This window comes from Cervus canadensis, chromosome 27 (genome assembly GCF_019320065.1).
Source record: "Cervus canadensis isolate Bull #8, Minnesota chromosome 27, ASM1932006v1, whole genome shotgun sequence".
NCBI lineage: Eukaryota > Metazoa > Chordata > Mammalia > Artiodactyla > Cervidae > Cervus > Cervus canadensis.
In genome coordinates, this window is record NC_057412.1 from 19,307,849 (window position 1) to 19,324,957 (window position 17,109).

Here is a 17,109-nt window from a genome sequence, read left to right on the forward strand (position 1 = left end):
CAATCCTGATGTTAAAAAGCAATTATATTAAGAAGTACACTTTTAAAATGTTAAACTTAAACTTTACCATGAAATTTATGGTTGCTGAAACAGACGACTCTATGATGTAAAAAGACAGGTTTTAGCATATCTAGTTATACACAGTAACACAGTATTCAAAATGTGTGAATTCATATTAAAGTATATGTACTGAAATACAATCATAATAAATCATAATAAATGACTCTGGGATTTTATTTAGTAAGATTTTGTCATCAAATAGCTAAATTCACTTTTAAAAATACTTAAAAAAAATGCTTAAATATCTTTTACCCTTTGAATTTAGAGCCTTAAGTCTTAAAAAATTCACTAGAATACTGTAGTTGTCAAATGTCTAACTAGAATGCTCATCTTCCCTTATTTCTAATACAATGTGATTTATAAATATGCTTATTTATTGCAGGTTGCATTTAACATTTTCTGTTACCTGATATTATAAAATCTACACATATCGGGAGGAGCCAAGATGGCGGAGGAATAGGACAGGGAGACCACTTTCTCCCCTACAAATTCATCTAAAGAACAACTGAACGCAGAGCAAACTTCACAAAACAACTTCTGATCGCTAGCTGAGGTCATCAGGCGCCCAGAAAAGCAGCCCATTGTCTTCAAAAGGAGGTAGGACAAAATATAAAAGATAAAAAGAGAGACAAAAGAGCTAAGGACAGAGATCCGTCCCGGGAAGGGAGTCTTAATAGAGGAAGTTTCCAAACACCGGGGAAACCCTCGCACTGGTAGGTCTGGGGGAAGTTTTTGAATCTCGGAGGGCAACCTAACTGGGACGGGAAGAATAAATTAAACCAACAGATTAGGTGCCTAAAAGCAACTCCCAGCAGAAAAGTACCCCAGACGCCCGCATCCGCCACCAGCAAGTGGGGGCGGAACGGAGAGGAGAGGGCGGCATTGCTTAGGGTAAGGACCGGGCCTGAGTGCCCTGAGGGCAATCAGAGGGAGCTTTTGTGAGTTACCAACTTGAACTGTGGGATAGAAAAAGAGAGAGAGAAAATTAACCGGCCGGAACACACTGCCGGCCGTTCGCAGAGCAAAGGGTCTGAGCAAGTCCAGAGAAGAGCTCGCAGGCTGCGGACGGCCCAGCCCCGCCAGAGGCAGGAGGCAGGGGGGAGGGGAAAGGGGCAGGGCGGGGACTGGGGCTGGGGACGTGGAGGGGAGAAGACCCACGCACCCGACCAGCGAGGGCGGAAACTGAGGCTGGGACCGCGGAGGGGAGAAGGCGCGCCGCACCCAGGGAGAGTGCGCCCTGTCAAGCTCCTGGCTGCCTGAGCCGCTCGGACGGGGAAGGCACAAAACGCAGGCGCAGCCGAGTCCGCGCTTTTGTGGAACACCTGAGGGCTGGAACTGCGCGCAGCGCAGGGCACGCTCCATAGAGAGCAGCCGGGAGCCTGAGCAGCGTAGACTGGAAAGCAGCGCCAGCACCTCCCTGCAGCGCGACGGAACTACCAACATGAATAAGAGAAGACCTCCGCCCGCCTGTGTCAGGGTGGAAATTAGGCACTGAAGAGACCGGCAAACAGAAGCCAAATAAACAGGGGACCCGCTTCAGAAAGGACCGGTGCAACAGATTAAAATCCCTGTAGGTAACACAGACTACACCGGAAGGGGCCTGTAGATATCGAGAAGTGTTAGCTGGAACGAGGAGCTATCTGAAACTGAGCCGAACCCACACTGACTGCAACAGCTGCAGAGAAATTCCTAGATATATTTTTACTTTCTAATTAAAAAAAATTTTTTTTTCTTGTTTTTTTTTTCTTTTTCTCTTATTTTTCTATTTTTCTTTTTCTCTTATTTCCTTTTAAAGTCCTCTATTACTCCTCTACTACTCCTTAATTTTCATTTTCATTACACTATAACCTTGCAAAAAAAAAAAGAGAAGCCCTATTTTTAAACCGAGGTTCATATATATTTCTTAAAATTTTTTGTGTTTTGGTTTTTAATATTGTATTTTTAAGAGTCTAACCTCTACTCTAGATTTTTAATCTTTGTTTTTCAGTATATGATATAAATTGTGGACATTTAAGAATCCAATATTCAGTTCCCATTTCTATTCAGGAGTGTGTTGTTTACTCTCTCCCAATGTTAACTCTCCGTTTTCTACCTCAGAACACCTCTATTTCCTCCTTTCCCCTTCTCTTCCCAAGCCATTCTGTGAATCTGTGTGGGTGTCTGGGCTACGGAGAACACTCTGGGAACAGACGACTGTATAGATCTGTCTCTCTCCTCTTGAGTCCCCCTTTTTCTCCTCCTCCTCATTTCTATCTCCCTCCTCCCTCTCCTCTTCTTTATGTAACTCTGTGAACCTCTCTGGGTGTCCCTCACGGGGGAGAATTTTTCCACCATTAACCTATAAGTTTTATTACCAGTGCTGCATAGTTGGAGAAGTCTTGAGACTACTGGAAGAATAAAACTGAAATCCAGAGGCAGGAGACTTAAGCCCAAAACCTGAGAACACCAGAAAACTCCTGATTACATGGAACATTAAGTAATAAGAGAACCAAAGACTCCATACCTACACTGAAACCAACCACCACCCAAGAGCCAGTAAGTTTTAGACCAAGACATACCTCACAAATTCTCCAGCAACACAGGAACATAGCCCTGAACATCAACATACAGGCTGCCCAAGGTCACACCTAACACATAGACCCATCTCAAAACTCACTACTGGACACTCCATTGCACTCTACAGAGAAGAATTCTAGTTCCACGCACCAGAACACCGACACAAGCTTCCCTAACTAGGAAACCTTGACAAGCCAATTGTCAAACCCCACCCACTGGGTTAAACCTCCACAATAAAAAGGAACTACAGACCTCCAGAATACAGAAAGCCCACTCCAGACACAGCAATCTAAACAAGATGAAAAGGCAGAGAAATACCCAACAGGTAAAGGAACATGAAAAATGCCCACCAAGTCAAACAAAAGAGGAAGAGATAGGGAAACTACCTGAAAAAAAATTTAGAATAAAGGTAATAAAAATGATCCAAAATCTTGAAAACAAAATGGAGTTACAGATAAATAGCCTGGAGACAAAGATTGAGAAGATGCAAGAAATCTTTAATAAAGACCTAGAAGAAATAAAAAAGAGTCAATTAAAAATGAATAATGCAATGAATGAGATCAAAAACACTCTGGAGGGAACCAAGAGTAGAACAACAGAGACAGAAGATAGGATAAGTGAGGCAGAAGATAAAATGGTGGAAATAAATGAAGCAGAGAGGAGAAAAGAAAAAAGAATCAAAAGAAATGAGGACAACCTCAGGGACCTCTGGGACAATGTGAAATGCCCCAACATTCGAGTCATAGGAGTCCCAGAAGAAGAAGAAGACAAAAAGAAAGGCCATGAAAATATACTCGAGGAGATAATAGCTGAAAACTTCCCTAAAATGGGGAAGGAAATAGCCACCCAAGTCCAAGAAACCCAGAGAGTCCCAAACAGGATAAACCCAAGGCGAAACACCCCAAGGCACATATTAATCAAATTAACAAAGATCAAACACAAAGAACAAATATTAAAAGCAACAAGGGAAAAACAACAAATAACACACAAAGGGATCCCCATAAGGATAACAGCTGATCTATCAATAGAAACCCTCCAGGCCAGAAGGGAATGGCAGGACGTACTGAAAGTAATGAAAGAGAATAACCTACAACCTAGATTACTGTATCCAGCAAAGATCTCATTCAGATATGAAGGAGAATTCAAAAGCTTTACAGACAAGCAAAAGCTGAGAGCCCAATTCCAGCACCCACCAAACCAGCTCTTCAACAAATGCTAAAGGATCTTCTCAGACAGGAAACACAGAAAGTTGTATAAACATAGAACCCAAAACAACAAAGTAAATGGCAAAACGGGACCACACCTATCAATAATTACCCTAAATGTAAATGGGTTGAATGCCCCAACCAAAAGACAAAGATTGGCTGAATGGATACAAAAACAAGACCCCTATATATGCTGTCTACAAGAGACCCACCTCAAAACAAGAGACACGTACAGACTAAAAGTGAAGGGCTGGAAAAAAATATTTCAGGCAAATGGAGACCAAAAGAAAGCAGGAGTGGCAATACTCATATCAGATAAAATAGACTTTCAAATAAAGGATGTGAAAAGAGACAAAGAAGGAAACTACATAATGATCAAAGAATCAATCCAAGAAGAAGATAATAACAATTATAAATATATATACACCCAACATAGGAGCACCGCAATATGTACGGCAAACGCTAACGAGTATGAAAGAGGAAATTAATAGTAACACAATAATAGTGGGAGACTTTAATACGCCACTCACAACTATGGATAGATCAACTAAACAGAAAATTAACAAGGAAACACAAACCTTAAATGACACAATGGAGCAGCTAGACCTAATTGACATCTATAGGATGTTTCACCCCAAAACAATCAACTTCATCTTTTTCTCAAGTGCACATGGAACCTTCTCCAGAATAGATCACATCCTGGGCCATAAATCTAGTCTTGGTAAATTCAAAAAAATTGAAATCATTCCAGTCATCTTTTCTGACCACAGTGCAGTAAGATTAGATCTCAATTACAAGAAAAAAATTGTTAAAAATTCAAACATATGAAGGCTAAATAACACACTTCTGAATAACCAACAAATCATAGAAGAAATAAAAAAAGAAATCAAAATATGCATAGAAATGAATGAAAATGAAAACACAACAACCCAAAACCTATGGGACACTGTAAAAGCAGTGCTAAGGGGAAGGTTCATAGCATTACAGGCTCACATCAAGAAACAAGAAAAAAGTCAAATAAATAACCTAACTCTACACCTAAAGCAACTAAAGAAGGAAGAAATGAAGAACTCCAGGGTTAGTAGAAGGAAAGAAATCTTAAAAATTAGGGCAGAAATAAATGCAAAAGAAACTAAAGAGACCATAGCAAAAGTCAACAAAGCTAAAAGCTGGTTTTTTGAATAAACAAAATTGACAAACCATTAGGAAGACTCATTAAGAAACAAAGAGAGAAGAATCAAATTTAAAAAAATTAGAAATGAAAATGGAGAGATCACAACAGACAACACTGAAATACAAAGGATCATAAGAGACTACTACCAGCAGCTCTATGCCAATAAAATGGACAACTTGGAAGAAATGGACAACTTCTTAGAAAAGTATAACTTTCCAAAACTGAACCAGGAAGAAATAGAAGATCTTAACAGACCCATCACAAGCAAGGAAATCGAAACTGTAATCAGAAATCTTCCAGCAAACAAAAGCCCAGGACCAGATGGCTTCACAGCTGAATTCTACCAAAAATTTAGAGAAGAGCTAACACCTATCTTACTCAACTCTTCCAGAAAATTGCAGAAGAAGGTAAACTTCCAAACTCATTCTATGAGGCCACCATCACCCTAATTCCAAAACCAGACAAAGATGCCACAGAAAAAGAAAACTACAGGCCAATATCACTGATGAACACAGATGCAAAAATCCTTAACAAAATACTAGCAAACAGAATCCAACAACATATTAAAAAAATCATACACCATGACCAAGTGGGCCTTATTCCAGGAATGCAAGGATTCTTTAATATCTGCAAATCAATCAATGTAATACACCACATTAACAAATTGAAAGATAAAAACCATATAAGCGTGCTAAATTGCTTCAGTGGTGTCTGACTCCTTGAAATCCCATGGACTGCATCCTTGCCAGGCTTCTCTGTGCATGGGATTCTCCACGCAACAATACTGGAGTGGGTTACTATACTCTCAGCTAGGGAATCTTCCCGATCCAGGGATCGAACTCAAGTCTCTTAAGTCTCCTGCATTGGCAAGCAGGTTCTTTACCACTAGTGCCACCTGGGAAGCCATCAGTTCAGTTCAGTTCAGTCGCTCAGTCATGTCCGACTCTGCAACCCTATGAATCGCAGCACACCAGGCCTCCCTGTCCATCACCAACTCCTGGAGTTTACTCAAACTCATGCCCATCGAGTCGGTGATGCCATCCAGCCATCTCATCCTCTGTCGTCCCCTTCTCCTCCTGCCCCCAATCCTTCCAAACATCAGGGTCTTTTCCAATGAGTCAACTCTTCGCATGAGGTGGCCAAAGTGATGGAGTTTCAGCTTCAGCATCAGTCCTTCCAATGAACACCCAGGACTGATTTCTTTTAGGATGGATTGGTTGGATCTCCTTGCAGTCCAAGGGACTCTCAAGAGTCTTCTCCAACATCACTGTTCAAAAGCATCAATTTCACAGCACTCAGCTTTCCTCACAGTCCAACTCTCACATCCATACATGACCACTGGAAAAACCATAGCCTTGACTAGACAGATCTTTGTTGGCAAACTAATGTCTCTGCTTTTTAATATGCTGTCTAGGTTGGTCATAACTTTCCATCCAAGGAGTAAGCGTCTTTTAATATCATGGCTGCAGTTACCATCTGCACTGATTTGGAGCCCAAAAATATAAAAGTCTGACACTGTTTCCACTGTCTCCCCATCTATTTTCCATGAAGTGATGGGACCAGATGCCATGATCTTAGTTTTCTGAATGTTGAGCTTTAAGCCAACTTTTCACACTCCTCTTTCACTTTCATCAAAAGGCTTTTTAGTTCATCTTCACTTTCTGCCATAAGGGTGGTGTCATTTGCATATCTGAGGTTATTGATTATTTCTCCCAGCAATCTTGATTCCAGTTTGTGCTTCCTCCAGCCCAGCATGTCTCATGATGTACTCTGCATATAAGTTAACTAAGCAACATGACAATATATAGCCTTGATGTACTCCTTTTCTGATCTGGAACCAGTCTGTTGTTCCATGTCCAGTTCTAACTGTTGCTTCTTGACCTGCATACAGGTTTCTCAAGAGGCAGGTCAGGTGGTCTGGTATTCCCATCTCTCAGGATTTCCCACAGTTTATTGTGCTCCACACAGTCGAAGGCTTTGGCGCAGTCAATAAAGCAGAAATAGATGTTTTTCTGGAATTCTCTTGCTTTTCCTATGATCCTGTGGATGTTGGTAATTTGATCTCTGGGTCCTCTGCCTTTTCTAAAACCAGCTTGAACATCTGGAAGTTCATGGTTCATGAATTGCTGAACCCTGGCTTGGAGAATTTTGAGCATTACTTTACTAGTGTGTGAGATGAGTGCAATTGTGCAGTAGTTTGAGCATTCTTTGGGATTGCCTTTCTTTCGTTGGGATTGGAATGAAAACTGACCTTTTCCAGTCCTGTGACCACTGCTGAGTTTTCCAAATTTGCTGGCATAATGAGTGCAGCACTTTCACAGCATCATCTTTCAGGATTTGAAATAGCTTAACTGGAATTCCATCACCTCCACTAGCTTTGCTGGTAGTGATGCTTTCTAAGGCCTACCTGACTTCACATTCCAGGATGTCTGGCTCTAGGTGAGTGATCACACCATTGTGATTATCTGGCTCGTGAAGATCTTTTTTGTACAGTTCTTCTGTGTATTCTTGCCACCTCTTCTTAATATCTTCTGCTTCTGTTATGTCCATACCGTTTCTGTCTTTTATCGAACCCATCTTTGCGTGAAATGTTCCCTTGGTATCTCTAATTTTCTTGACGAGATCTCTAGTCTTTCCCATTCTGTTGTTTTCCTCTATTTCTTTGCATTGATCGCTAAGGAAGGCTTTCTTATCTCTCCTGGCTATTCTTTGGAACTCTGCATTCAAATGGGAATATCTTTCCTTTTCTCCTTTGGTTTTCGCTTCTCTTCTTTCCACAGCTATTTGTTAGCCCTTCTCAGACAACCATTTTGCCTTTTTGCATTTCTTTTCCATGGGGATGGTCTTGATCCCTGTCTCCTGTACAATGTCACAAACCTCCGTCCACAGTTCATCAGGCTCTCTGTCTATCAGATCTAGTCCCTTAAATCTATTTCTCACTTCCACTGTATAGTCATAAGGGATTTGATTTAGGTCAACCTGAATGGTCTAGTGGTTTTCCCTACTTTCTTCAGTTTAAGTCTGAATTTGGCAATAAGGAGTTCATGATCTGAGCCACAGTCAGCTCCCAGTCTTGTTTTTGCTGACTGTATAGAACTTCTCCATCTTTGGCTGCAAAGAATATAATCAATCTGATTTCGGTGTCAACCATCTGGTGATATCCATGTGTAGAGTCTTCTCTTGTGTTGTTGGAAGAGGGTGTTTGCTACGACCAGTGCATTCTCTTGGCAAAACTCTATTAGCCTTTGCCCTGCTTCATTCCGTACTCCAAGGCCAAATTTGTACATTACATTTAATATTTCTTTTTCACATAATAGATCCTCATTCCCTTTAAATATGAATTTCAACTGATGTATTTCATGTTTAAAATATTTCTTACAAAGTTTAAGTATTATCAAATTTTATAGTTATTCAAGACAATTATATCAATTCCAATTCATGTTTATAAGACAAAACTTAACTTTATAATTTCTCCAAATCCTTCAAAAAATCAGCCTAAATAAAATGACTGGAAATAGATATGCACTTTTGGTTTTCATTTAAAATTACTGCCATTAAATGATATTAGCTACCGTTAAAGAAGAATATGAATTTTAATTAATTCTTACCATCTTAATATCTTACAAATCAGTTTCCAAAGTAACATTTAGAGACATGAAAAGGTATTACTATGATAAATTATGTGCCTTTGCTAATAAACATAGCATTTTGAGACATCTCCTCTCATATAGTAATTTCAGATTACTTAGAAACACACTATTAAATACTGTGTCAAGGGAAATTATCTGAGAAAGCTGGTACATTCTGCTACCAAACACCTCTGTTAACAGGGAAAAGAACACTGGAGTTGTAAGACTCATCTTAGTTGTGTGCCTTTGGAAAATCATTTAACCTCTTCAAAGATAAATTTCTTCCACAGTAAGATTAAATTGCCCCTGGCTCCAAAGAGTTGTGTAGATGATTATAGTCTGTTATAATTTAAAGTTTTTTTTTTTTAAACCAAACTTATTTAATCCTTTGGTGGATCAAACTGTTTCAAACTAAACAGCTTTGGTAATTAAATCAAAAGATGCCTTCTATCACACTTCTTGGAATCTTGCTCATTTCTTTAAAAAAAAAAAAACCTATGAATATACTATCATATTAAAGATCAGAAGTAGGCAAACTATGGCTCATGGGCGAAATCCAGCTGGCTGGCTATGTTTTTGTAAATCAAGATTTACTGGAACACAACTGTACTCATTAACTTATGTATTATCAGTGGCTGCCTTTATTTTACACTATAACGCTAGAGTTGAGTAACTGCAACAGAAACCAGATGGCCAACAAAGCCTAAAATATTTACAACTGGCATGTTACAGATAAAGTCAGCTAATCCCTGCTATAAATGACTGTAAGATGAATTGGACAATGGATCCAAAAGGAGTTAGGGAAGAAAAAAAATCAAAGTAATATTAAAACATACACTTAAACTTTATGCCTCAAAATGCCACTCCAAATCTAAATCTAAGATTCACATGCAATTAGATCCAAAATATGAACATTCTGGTTATATAAAATATAACAACAATACTGAAGGTTACTAATAGTTTATTTAGAATAATAAAGTATATCTTTGTGCCTCTTCAAGTTGAAGTTAATTATTATTTCTATTGTAAACAGTACTTATATCTATACAAATTGCATTTTTACCTGCTAATGGCTTGCTCCTCATCAGTTATTCCAGTCTCCCTGAATGCCCTGTTTGATTCCGCCAAACTCAAGGCAATTGCTCTCTGAAGATCATCTTTATCATCTCCAGTAAGATCAATCACATCTGAAAAGCAAAACTATGTTTCTCAAAATTAAGTCAAACAAAATGAAAGGTAACTCCTAATGTAGATTTTATAACCAATATACCCTTTCAAATCAAACCCAGCACCAACTTAATTCTGTACAGGAACCTCCCCAAAGAGAATGCAAACACATTTTAAATTGGTTATACTTTGAAATTTAATGTTCTTCCCTATAAAATCAAGAGCATAGATATTTTTCATTAGAGAAGACACAGTACTATGAAGTCTCTGATTAAAAGCTAATAAGCAGAAAGACTGCTAAAAACAGATTCTATAATAACAAAAATTGAAAGCAACAATTAAACATTTAAATTTATGCTTTCCGAAGTTAACCCACATATACACGTTTCAGTTAGTCCATACAACCTAGACATTTATCAAAGTATGATAATTAAATGAGCTCTCAAAGTTATGTTCCAGAAACTAATTGGCCATGTTGTTTAGTCACTAAGTCATATTCAATTCTTTTGCAACCATATGGACCGTGGCCCACCAGGCTCCACTGTTCATGGGATTTCACGTAAAAATACTGGAGTCGGTTGACATGACCTCCTCCAGGGGATCTTCCTGACCAAAGGATCGAACCCAGGTCTCTTGCACTGCAGATGGACACTTTACTGCTGGGCCACCAGGGAAGCCCAACTGACAACAGATACTTACATACACTTTTAAAGTCTGAAAGAATGTATGAAGCTGTCAACAAAGGTTAAATTTGAGAAGGAGGATTAGGGGGAAAAGAAAGTATAAGGATCCCTCATTTTCTAATTTCTGTTCTATGTTTTTTAATTATAAAAAGTTTTCATTTCATAAAAATAAAATATACACTAAATGAAATGTTTTCTTCAGTGAGAATAAAATAGTCTTGATGCTGTAAGTATTCTTTCTCAAAAGAATAAAGTCTATAACTATTACCACATTCAGAAAAACTGCTTTGTAATCCAATTTCCCAACATCTATTGATCTATTTCCTTAACCCAAAAGAGATCAATTATACCTCTATTATCATTTAAACAATGGCAAACCATAACATGTTGCTAAGTAGGAGATTACAAAATAAAAGGATGAGAAAGAGAAAGAAGTATAGCTGTCACTACCTTATCTTTGCATCGCTGGGATTATGCTGCTTAGTATTTTAGACAAGCTTTTTATTCATTTTGTTTATTTGTATTTGAGACATGTTAAATTATTTCTTTCCTTTGTAATCCGAGTATTACAAGAGTGAAACAAGAAAAAGGAGTAAGGAATGGGACATAAGGTGTCTGCATTCTACCATCTGAAAGTGAAGTGAACGTCCCTCAGTCGTTTCTGATTCTTTGTGACCCTATGGACTACAGAGTCCATGGAATTCTCCAGGCCAGAATACTGGAGTGGGTAGCCTTTCCCTTCTCCAGGGGATCTTCCCAACTCAGAGATCAAACCCAGGTCTCCTGCATTGCAGGCAGATTCTTTACCAACTGAGCCACAAGGGAAGCCCAAGAGTAATGGAGTGGGTAGCCTTTCCCTTCTCCAGCCGATTTCCCCGACCCAGGAATCAAACCAGGGTCTCCTGAATTGCAGGCAGATGCTTTACCAATTGAGCTATCAGGAAAGCCCAAAGTGAAAGTCAAAGTCACTCAGTCGTGTCCGACTCTTTGTGACCCCATGGACTATACAGTCCACGGAATTCTCCAGGCCAGAATACTGGAGTGGGTAGCCCTTCCCTTCTCCAGAGGATTTTCCCAACCCAGGGATCGAACCCAGGTCTCCTGCATTGCAGGCGGATTCTTTACGAGCTGAGCCACAAGGGAAGCCCATCTAGTTAAGGATTATATGTAACTATTTAAAAAAATTTTTCACACTTAGTAATAAATAAAATACATCAATAGATTCAAAAGTGTACTTCTATTGTTATATACACTTTTTCCTCCAAACAGTAGCTTATAAGAATACTAAAAATATTAGAAATAACAGTTGGCCATAGAAGATTTTTTTAATTCTTTAGACAGTACAATCAAACCTTACAAAAGTGCAATAAAGTGAAAGTTGCTCAGTCGCGTCCCAATTCTTCACGACCCCATGAACTATACAGTCCATGGAATTCTCCAGGCCAGAATACTGGAGTGGGTAGCTGTTCCCTTCTCTAGGGGATCTTCCCAACCTAGAGATCAAACCCAGATCTCCAGCATTGCAGGCAGGTCTAAAAAAATTCAACCAAGTAAAACGTGGAACAGTTACAGAACCACTGCAGTGATACACCTGTCAGCAGGCTATGTCTGGTAGCTGTAGATGGATGGAGTCACCAGTGTGCGTCATCATTCAGTCCAGCTGAATATTGATTAAGGAAGCTAAACTAGAGAGGTATGAAATGGCCTCATAAAAATGAGATCATGGTCATTAAAAATGACTAAAACTTGGGTGACTAAAGAGAGAACAATAAAGTAAAAAAAATAACTTGAAAATCACAAAGAAGCAAACAGGTTTGGAGGACTTGATCAATTAGCCCCTCAGATTCCACCATCTCATGTTCCTAGTATGCGTTCTTCAATGACAGAAGCCGAAAAGATTAAAACAAACCAGCCTATTTTCCTGATTCACTTGTAGTTACGGTTTTGGATAAAATTTGGGTTCCACCAATCACATATACTATAGCATGAGATGTGAAAGGCAGCTATGAGGAGGAAGGCACTCTCCTGCTGCTTTTGGCTGTTTTTTTCCCAGCATGACTGAACAGATGTGAGCTGCTCCACAGTAGCACTCCAGCTTCCAGCTTCAGGATGTCAAGAGAGACAGCAGAGGCAGTAACCAGACTCTGTGCTCCAGTGTCCAGGCACAGCTTAGTCCAGTTACCTGATCCTGGATGGTTCTCCGTGGGCAACAGCTATAAAGCTCTGTTCTCAACTGTCCCACAGGCAGTCTCCTGATCCACTGTCTCCCTGACTGTGGCAGATGGAGTAGCTTCGCTGGCTGGCCAGTCCTGCAAGAATCTGGGAGTCATTTCAGAAAGCTGAGCTAGAGATCCTTCTTCCAGTGCTCCCACCGATTTTTTTTTTTAAACAATCTAGTCCCCTGTATTAAATTTCTTCTTTGAAACTATCTAAAGTGTTTACTGTTTCACAACTGACAAGTAAACTAAGCTGACTAGAGCAGAAACTCACTTAGAAATAGCAACAAGTTATATTTCGAGCTTTTCATAATTCAGCAATCGTAACTCGAGAAACACAAAAGCAAAAAGTAAGGCAAGATGCTTTTAACCCTATTTCATAAACAAAATAACTGAAGTTGCGAGAAATGAAATCTAATATCATAAGAGTAAAAGAAAGGTAGACAGACTTCAAATTTAAGTCCTCAAATTATTAAATCCAGTGGTCTCCCCTCCATTCTAGCAGTACCCAAGTGTAATCCATGGATTCTCGGGGATCCCCAGTGACTCTATCACGGAAGGGGTTCCTTAAGTAAAAAATGCTCTCATAAAAAATGTTATGATGTTATCTGTCTTTCCTGCTATGGTCACATTTACAGTTATTATGCAAAACAACAGGGCATTAAACCACTGTGTCTTAGCACAAATCAAGGTAGCAGCATCAAGTTATATAAGCAATTCATTATATTACAACTATACACATTCATAATTCAAAAAAAAAGCCAATCTCTCTTAAATCCTTAATAAGAGAAAATTAATTTTATGAAATCTCAAACACTGTTTTACATGGTCTTTTACTTCTATGTGACAAAACTGGACATATGCACAGTAGTTCTGTTACATATGCAAAGTATGCTGTTGCTAAAGAAAAAAGCACTAGTGCATTGCTTGAGCTGCAAGTTGAACTCAATGAATTTTTTCATGGAGCACTATTTTTACTTGATATTACAACTGATAAACTACAAACTATGATTAATCAGACATCAGTATTTGACAGACATTTTCTCAAAAAAAGGGGAGCCTGTCACTTGAAAAACAAATGAGACTATTTGCTGCCAATGGTAATATGGAATTTTCAAGCAGAAGTTGCAACTTCAGAAAACTTGTTTCTATCACTATGAGTGATATCTTCCCAATACTTTAAAGGCTTTTCTGGTGAAATCAAGTGATATTAACAATTTCTATTTGTTTTGTAATGTAGATGTTCTTCAAACATTTGGAAGGAAATTCTTTCCAAATTACCAATGCCTTGTGTTACTAAATGATGCATGGATTAACAAGTCAATTCAAAGAGCAAGGTAAGATCCTAGGAGCATCTTTTGTTCTAATACTTGGTCTCTGACCCAGTTCCTGACAAACAGCTCCTGTATCACTTGGCATTTTCTAGGTGACAGGAGCATCTTTTCTTCTAAAGAGATGACTCTTGGTGGGCTCCAGACTGACTTCAGGATGGGCCAGAAAGACTAAGTCATGATGAGAAGCTTGCAACTTGGAGCCCCATGTCCCATCCTCTAGAGAGATATATATGAGGGACAATTAACAAACAATCAAGCCTGCCTGATGAAACTGCCATAAAAATTCCCAAGTACAAGGTCTGGAGAGCTTCCAGGTTGATGAACATATCCATACGCTGGGAGGGTGGTACATCTTAACTCCACAAGGCAGAAACTTCTGGCTTGGGACTTTTCCAGACTATACAAGTGTGCTCTATACACCTCTCCATCTGGCTGTTCATCCTTTATCATAGCCTTTAATATAATAAACTAATAAAAAGTGTTTACCTGAGTTGTGAGCCATTAGAGCAAATTATCAAACTTGAGGGGATTACGAGAACTACTAATCTGAAGCCAAGTCAAACAGAACATAGGTAACCCTGGGGACCCACTACTTGTGACTGGTGTCTAAGGTAGGAGTTTTGTGGGACTGAGAATTTAGCCTGTGGCGTTTGATGCTAACTCCAGGTAAATGGTGTCAGAATTGTAGAACACCCAGCTGATGTCACAGAACTGGTCGTATACAGGGAAAAAAAACCTCACATATCTGGTATCAGAGGAATTAAGTGTGTGCAGAAGAAAAAAGTAATTATAGTTTTTAAAGCTAGGAAGACTGGCTGACCAGACTATCGTCCCTTAATTGAAATTCTGAGATTTGTTCCTTTAAGCAATGTAGAAGGTTAAGTATAGTTACACTTTAATTACAATAATTTTCTCCATGATGCTCATAAAGCTTCTTCTTTCCAGAGGTTATTTTAGAACCATACAGCCATACAGCAATACTGAATTATTATAACCTACATGCATATCAAATACATATGTCCATCATCAACACCCAGAGTTTGCTCAAACTCACTCCATTCAGTCAGTGATGCCATCCAACTATCTCATCTTCTGTCATCCCCTTCTCCTCCCGCTTTCAAACTTTCCCAGCATCAGGGTCTTTCCAAATGAGTCAGCTCTTCGCATCAGGTGGCCAAAGTATTGGAATTTCAGCTTCAACATCAATCCTTCCAATGAACATTCAGGACTGATCATCTTTAGGATGGACTGGTTGGATCTCCTTGCAGTCCAAGGGACTCTCAAGAGTCTTCTCCAACACCACAGTTCAAAATCATCAATTCTTCAGCACTCAGGTTTCTTTATAGTCCAACTGTCACACCCATATATGACCACTGGAAAAACCATACCCTTGACTAGATGGACCTTTGTTGACAAAGTAATGTCTCTGCTTTTTAATATGCTGTCTAGGTTGGTCATAACTTTCCTTCCAAGGAGTAAGTGTCTTTTAATTTCATGGCTGCAGTTACCATCTGCACTGATTTTGGAGCCCCAAAAAATAGTCAGCCACTGTTTCCCCATCTATTTTCCATGAAGTGATGGGACCAGATGCCATGATCTTAGTTTTCTGAATGTTGAGCTTTAAGCCAACTTTTTCACTCTCCTCTTTCACTTTCATCAAGAGGCTCTTTAGTTCTTCTTCACTTTCTGCCATAAGGGTGGTGTCATCTGCATATCTGAGGTTATTGATATTTCTCCCGGCAATCTTAATTCCAGCTTGTGCTTCATCCAGGCCAGCATTTCTCATGATGTACACTGCATGCAAGTTAAATAAGCAAGGTGATAATATACAGCCTTGATGTACTCCTTTTCCTATTTGGAATCAGTCTGTTGGTCAATGTCCAGTTCTAACTGTTGTTTCTTGACCTGAATACAGGTTTCTCAAGAGGCAGGTCAGGTGGTCTAGTATTCCCATCTCCTTCAAAATTTTTCACAGTTTATTGTGATCCACACAGTCAGAGCTTTTGGCATAGTCAATAAAGCAGAAACAGATGTTTTTCTGGGACTCTCTTGCTTTTTGATGATCCAATGAATGTTGGCAATTTGATCTCTGGTTCCTCTGCCTTTTCTAAAACCAGCTTGAACATCTAGAAGTTCACGGTTCACTGAAGCCTGGCCTGGAGAATTTTGAGCATTACTTTACTAGTATGTGAGATGAGTACAATTGTGCAGTAGTTTAAGCATTCTTTGGCATTGCCTTTCTCTGGGGTTGGAATGAAAACTGACCTTTTCCAGTCCTGTGGCCACTGCTGAGTTTTCCAAATTTGTTGGCATATTGAGTGCAGCACTTTCACAGCATCACCTTTTAGGATTTGAAATAGCTCAATTGTTTAGTAGTAAACAATTTCTAATTGGCAAAAGTCAATTACAAAAATTTAGCCTTTGTAAAAAATTCCATCCAATGCCAAGGTACAACCTTGGTAAAACACTAAGGTTCCTTTCAACCAATCCTTCCATCAGTACTAGAAGAAATGTGAACGGAATTCAAGGGCACAATCATGTTAGTGTCAGCTGAGTAACACTGTAGAAAAATCACAGTACAAAAACCTATGAACAGTACTCTCCAACATTTCAAGACTGCCCAAAATAAAACATTTTTTTTCCTGTAAAGTCAGAAATACATGCATCAAAACATAACATTCACCTTAATAAATCCTTCTAAAAATTTACACACCAAGTACCAAACATTTCTCTGCTAACTCCAAAATACAGAAAGCCATCAACTTAACAATAGACTTCAAATGTATACATCATTTATCATTCATAATTCATTTTCTCATGAAAATGGTACATAAAATGACATGAGGAGTCCAAGTTAGCTCAGAAGAGTCAATTTAGTCCATAATCTAATTGAACTACAATGTATGTAAGATTGTAGTTACATCTACAATGTAAGATTTTGATTTAGGTGGGTAGAAAGTTCTTTCATTATTTTCCTCACCTACATAAGGCTAATCCTAGGGGAAACACTTTTCTTTCTTTCTTTTTTTTTTTTAATAAGCCAAGCTTATACTTACCATCAGCAAAGATTTCCAGGCAGAGAAGT

General features: G+C 38.9%; 1 protein-coding gene across 5 annotated transcripts in view; it reads right to left on the reverse strand.

Moving 5' to 3' along the window:
* Positions 1–17,109, reverse strand: part of USP25 (ubiquitin specific peptidase 25) — a 164,772-nt gene that overhangs the window by 111,950 nt on the left and 35,713 nt on the right. For 4 of the 5 annotated variants that reach the window (XM_043449177.1, XM_043449175.1, XM_043449174.1 and 1 more), the window contains exon 4: positions 9,688–9,811. In XM_043449177.1, the coding sequence (XP_043305112.1) occupies positions 9,688–9,811 (124 nt within the window). Of the gene's footprint in view, positions 1–9,687; positions 9,825–17,109 lie in introns of all 5 variants that reach the window. The other variant, XM_043449176.1, reaches the window with a different exon arrangement.